The 6,127-nt window shown below is 47.9% G+C and overlaps 1 protein-coding gene across 1 annotated transcript in view; it reads right to left on the reverse strand.

Annotated features, from left to right (window-relative positions):
- The window catches only part of CYYR1 (cysteine and tyrosine rich 1), a 52,762-nt gene extending 51,099 nt beyond the window's left edge, over positions 1–1,663 (reverse strand). Inside the window, exon 1 of the mRNA XM_039379657.1 lies at positions 1,514–1,663. Within this exon, the coding sequence (XP_039235591.1) occupies positions 1,514–1,619 (106 nt within the window). The 5' untranslated portion in view covers positions 1,620–1,663. The remainder of the gene's footprint in view (positions 1–1,513) is intronic.
- Positions 1,664–6,127: the final 4,464 nt, after the last annotated feature.

Genomic DNA, 6,127 nt, shown 5'->3' on the forward strand with positions numbered 1-6,127 from the left:
GCCACTGCACTGTAAGAACACCCTTGGGGATCCCACACTTCCCACATCTCATCCCTGGTTCTTCTTCCCTGCTCTAAAGACCTCAGCTGTTGCCTGGATCAATCCAAAGAGACTCCCTGTCCTGTACACCATCACCCTTAGTGACCTATTTGGTCACACACTGCCATGACAGAGACCTGGAAACGAAGATGGCAAACTATGCTTCTGCATTCCCAGTGTGCTGTGTCTCCTGTTCCCCAGGCAGCAGCTCATTCTGCAGGGTTCCCACTCTTCCACTGCTGTTACTACCTTTCATCTGTGCTGGCCCAACTTTTAGTGTGCTGGCATCCAGGCAACCCCCCCTCATCCCAGCTGCTGCTGTGCTCCTATTCCTGCCCCACCTCTTGGTGTGAGTTCCCACCTCGCACCGAGGCTCCTTTGCTCACTGACTGTGCAGGGAATGGCTCATGCTGCTGGTCCATCTCACAGCCTGAAGCTTGCTCATGAGATTTTAGCAGGTCAGCTCTCTGAACCTGCTCATGCTTGAAAACAAGTACCAAGTGAGGGTGAGGGATGGTGAGGGCTGGAGAGGGCTGTGCAACACAGAACGTGGGTCAGCCTGTGCAGCTCTGCCCTAAAGCTGTGCGATTACCCTGGTATTAAAACAATGCATGAAAAAATGGAACAACTGATCCATCGTTCTGCCAACCACCCCCAGCAAGTGAATCGGGGCAGCCAGCACAACACCCTTCTCTGGGAGAGCCCTGCTATGAGGGAGCAGCAAGCAGGGTGACTGTCACAAGGCTTTGGCACAGCTGCCCTCGTGGGGATGCCCCATGCCAGTCGCTCCAGGCTTTTGTACTGCTACCCTTTCTTTGGGACAAGCCCTCCTGACTCCAGCCCTGGCGATACTGAGGTGCCTTCACCCTGCCCGGGCACCTCACAGGTCTTTCATGCAAGGCGCGGGTTCACAGAATCACAGAATGGGTCAGTTTGGAAGGGACCCCAGTTGGACCCATCTGGTCCAACCTCCCTGCTCAAGCACATGGCACAGGATTGAATCCAGATGGTTCTGGAATATCTCCAGTGAGGGAGATGCCACAGCCTCTCTAGGTAATCTGTTCCAGTGCTTGGTCACTCCACAGTAAAGAAGTTCTTCGTCATGTTCAGGCAGAACCTCCTCGGCATCAGTTTCTGCCCGCTGCCTCTGGTCCTATTGCTCGGCACCACCGAGCAGAACCTGCGCTCCATCCTCTTGGCGCACTCCCTTTACATATTTATACGCAATTAATGGGGCCCCCTCTTCGTCGTCTCTTCTCGAGGTTTATCCTCCCTGCAGCCCCAGCGGGACTCACGCACAGCACACCATGCCCGGGAGTGCTCTGCTGAGACACCCCGGGGAGCCTCTTCCAACTCCGGCTGCCAATTCCATCGCCGACGAGGAAAAGCCCCCCTGCCTGCCCTAAACCTCCGGCCCCCGCCGCCCTCCCGGCCACGCTCGCACCCGCTGCCCGTGCCCCCCGGCCCCGCTGACCTGCCAGGAGGAGGAGGAGGACGAGGAGGAGGAGGAGGCCAGGGGGCAGCAGCCCCCCCCGGGCGGGGCGCCCCTCGGTCCGGTCGCACCACCCCGCTCTCTCCATGCCGGCGGCGGCCGCGGAGCCGCCGCCCGCCCCGTCGCGGGGGCGGGCCGGGGAGGGTGGCGGGCGGCGCCGCGGGGACCGGGCAGGGACCGGGCCGGGCCCGCTGCCCCCCGCAGCCGCCCCCGGGACGGCCCGGCAGCGCCCTGGTGGCGACGGCGGGGCCGCCCCGTCGTGGCGCGGCCCCTCTCGCTTCCCCGCCTCCCGCCGCCTTTGTCCGGCTCGGCCCCGGCTCGGCCGGCGCGGGGACCCCGGAGTGCCGCGAAAGGCAGCGCCCGTCCTGTTCCCGCCGTGTTTGAGGGGGGTCCTCGGGTAGTTTGTGAACTGCGACTGAAACCGTGATCGTTTGTAGGCTGGGCCCGGAGACATAATGTGTTCGTAAAGGCGAGCGAGGAGCGGTGTGGGGATGGGGCACGCTGGTGGAGGGGCTACCGGCCGTGCCCGTGGTGCTGCTGCTGGCACAAAACCCACACACCTTGTCCGTGCTGCCCAGGAGTAAGCGTTTCCCATCACCAGGCCAGAACAATACTCTGAAGTGTTTTTCAAGAGTAATTTTTGATAGCCGCTTAAGTGCCCCGTGTGAGAATTCCCACAGACGGGGCCCCAGGGGCCGAAATGTTTACCCCGCGGTCTCACAAAACAAAAGGGTTCGTCTCTGACTTTGCGTGAAGAGCTGCAGGTCGAGGAATGCCTTTTGGAAGGCTGAAGTATGCACACAAAAATGAGAAACATCCACAGGTGTTTCTGCTCATAAAGGGCTTCCTGCTGCTGGCAGCTCACAGGGGAAGGCTCACACAGAAACATAAATGAATTTTTTTTTTCCGGATTTAGCTATTCTGTAATGATAACAACAAAACCCCAAACCACCAAGCCAAATCACTTGAAAGCTGGTTGTTTTGTTTATCAACGCAGTGTTTTTTCAAATGTCTGCCAGAACTTGCCTGTCAACAAAGAAAAACAACTTTACATGTTTTTAACTACCCTGCAGTGTGTATTCTTTAGTTTATGCAACAGGCCAAGTTAAATGTGTAAAAGGAAATTTCAGTTTTATGTTAACTGCTGAGAGTAAAATTCGTACCAAGTGGGGAACTTTATTTCAAAGGATTTGCATCTTCTGCCTGTGTCTTTGTCTGGTCACAGGCCACAGTTGTCTCTGGAAAAAAGCTTGAAAAATTATACAGTTTTGCCTATAGATAGTATTGATAATAAAGGAAAAGAATTTAGCAGATAAAGGAGTCTCAGATCTGGAGATAACTCCCAGAAACTCTGACATCTCCAGGTTTTTGGTTTTAAATAATTATTCTTGATCACCATCAGCCTTTTGTTGGTATTTATTTTGTGTTCTTCGGTTTTTGTTGTTGATTCCTTCCCCTCCAATCCCCTCCCCTTCACAGCTGTCTTGGCAAGTCACATTTCAGTTATTTTCCAAAAATATGGGTAAAATTGCCAGTTGTAAACTGGTGCGCTTGAATTCCATAACAATTTGCACTTAACAACCTTATGGACCTTCTGTAGTTTTTATTTTCTTCTGTCCACAGGGGACAAGTCCTTTGAACCTCTCTGACATTTCACAACCCTAATTATTACTTCCCAAGTGCTGTCCTTAGAACACACAATTGAAAGGTCTAGCTGACAAAGGGAAATACATTTTCATGTTAATGTTGAAAACAATCCATGAAAAACTTTCAATTCAAGGCTTTACCTTCTTCCTCCTGTGGATTTTTTTTGGAAGAGAGGAGGGTGTGTGTAGGGGGAAGTCACAAAATTCATCCTCTGGCATTGGGTTATCAGCCTTTAACGCATGCCCACGGGTGAGCTGGAGTAAGAGAGCCTGTTGTGGGTTGTCACAGGCCACCCAAGGGGCTGCTCTGGGACAGCTCCCAGCCCAAGTAAGAAGGACACCCAGAAGAGGAAGTGTATCCCCAGCCATGCCCATCATTCCAGCTCTACTGTGTGCTCTGAAGATGATCTGCTGGAAGAAGATGTACTTGAATTGTCTCCTACTCTGTCCCCTTTCCACTGCTCTCAGCATCATGGAACATATTTGTAGAAAGATGAAAATAGGGAGAACAATGTCAGGGCAGTGTCATCTGCTTCTGCTGTGCTGAGGTCCTCCTGGGACCAAAAACTATTTAGTGTTCTCAGAAGGAGGTTTTATTGGAAGAGTAATTCACAGCAAAGGACAATAAAAGATTAGAGCTAAGGTCCTAGCCACAATGAGACTCCTTATAAAACTGTTTCAGCACCGTATGATGGCCAAATCATCTCTTATCAGAAAAGTGTTTTGAAAGATGGTTTTCAAAAGCATGCAGGATTGGTAACATCATGTTAAGTGTACAAGCCCTCAAGGGCTAATCTTCAGGCACAGTTCATGGAGAAAATCCTGCTCCCAGTGCACTAGTGTTTTGAAACTCACTATAATCAGGCATCTCTGTCTCCAGAAGCTTAATTAGCAGTTTAGAAACAGTAATTATCACACATAGAGCACTAGAGGAAACTTAATAGAGGAAAAGGCACATTCTTAGGACAAGCATTTAAACCTCTTTACCTCTAGACTACCTCTAGAGAAATCACTTAAAAACAATTAACAGGCTATCTTATACACATGCTAAAGATGTCTCTTGTTGAACTCGATATCCTAACTGGTACAACATAAGAAACAATAAGTCTTCTACATGTTTTCCAGCATGTACCAAGCCGACCAACTTATGAGCATCTCCAAAAGAGCCTGGGCGCTCTTTGCAGCAGCAGGGGAGCTGCTGAGCCAGGTTTTAGTTCTGGAAAGAGGGGCAGCCTGCTAATCTCTGCCCATGTTGTCCTGTCATGGCATGGGGGGTAGTCTCATCTGAGCATTAACCACCTCTGAGCACCACCTTCTGCTCTAAGTCAGGAGCAGTGCCTGTATGTGCTCTTGTACCTGGGAGAAGTGTAAAAGTCACCCTTCTTTTCCTGTGGGTTCCTTGTGTCAGTGTCTAGTGGTAGGGAGTACAGCAGATACACTGTGCTTCTGATGGCAAACATCATTCCACTGTGCAGTTCATCCAGGATCTTTTTTGCTACACTGTGAAAGAACAACCAGGAGTAGCTGACAGAGGGCATACTCCAACTTCTGCCAAAATTAATGAAAGGCTTCCCAGTTGTTCTGCTTTAGCTGGGCTGGGTTTCTAATTTCTGATTCCCTTCTGTCTCCCTTTACTTATCCCAGCACTACTCAAAAATACTTAATCTTTTCTCCTCCTTTAAACAGAAAATTTTTTGCACTTCTAATCAATTTCACTGTTGCTTTGGGGTGCTCTTTCTGCTGAATCTTTTTCCGAGGGTGGCCTGAATACTAATGCAATATTTAAATGGGTTTTTAATATCAAACTCTGTCCTCCTTTGACAGAGTGCTATGTCTTTTCCTGACTACTCCATTAGTATTAGGTTTATTGTAGATTGGCATAGTTATACATACACTATGGTTGACTATAACAAAACAAAAAAAAACATGCTTGCTTTCTTTTTTTTCCAAAAATACATTGCTACTTATCTCCACACAAGCCATTTTATTATCTCCTTCAGGGTTTCTGATTTCTGACAGTATCTTTGGCACTGGAGAATTTATGGCGGAACTCCTAGAAGGGTATGAGACAATCTTCTTCTGCTCTACACAGACTGCAGGTCCCTGTCACATGAGGAATTTACTCAGCACTCCTGCCTGCTGCTGTGTAAAGCTGGCAAAAAGCAATACGCAGGAATACCATAATTCCTAGGCAGCAAACAAAATCTCGTACAGCCCTCTCAGTTATACCTACTGTGTTAAGGTAGACGGAATTTCTGCAGTATAGAGGTCATATTCTACAAAATTATTCTATTTCTACCTATGTAAAATGCATGCATTTGCCTACAGGAAGGGGAATGATGGAACACATTTGCCATTATTTCTATTAAGAACAAGGAATGTCTCAAAAATGCTGTATCCTTTCTAGTAGAGCACCAGAGAGTGATTTATAAACCTATTCTAACAGTAGGCACCTGATGAAAGGCTGAATTTCATTCAGACTTGATAAACATTATTTAAAAATACAGAGACTTGTGTGCTTTCTTGGTTTCCTTAATGAAATATTTGTTAAATAAACTAATTTGTAGTTCTTGGTGAAGCTTAGCAACAACATCTGGAGAAAATTCACTAACCACAGAAGTCTTGGGTTTAGGCATTAGCATTGAGGTTTTTTTTCTTCCAAATCCTCTCCCTCCCAATCACTTTTATTTTTTTCACTATTTGGTATGAGAATCTGAGTAATTAAATGGTCTTTCTTATATTGCTTTTGAGGATGTATGGATCAAAATCAGAAATATAAGAACTTTGTCCAAACTTATTTCTTTTTGAAACTGAGCATTAGGCATAAAACAGTCATGACATTAAATCCTTGATTGATGTGAGTTAACTGTCAACATACAAGATACCAGGACAGCTACCATGTCATCTGACTAATGCTCCTGTTTTTTTCTTTTCTTTTAAATTTTAGGGG

The sequence above is a fragment of the Pipra filicauda genome, unplaced genomic scaffold (genome assembly GCF_003945595.2).
Source record: "Pipra filicauda isolate LSUMZ 115617 unplaced genomic scaffold, ASM394559v2 scaffold171_size1565689_pilon, whole genome shotgun sequence".
Classification (NCBI taxonomy): Eukaryota; Metazoa; Chordata; class Aves; order Passeriformes; family Pipridae; genus Pipra; species Pipra filicauda.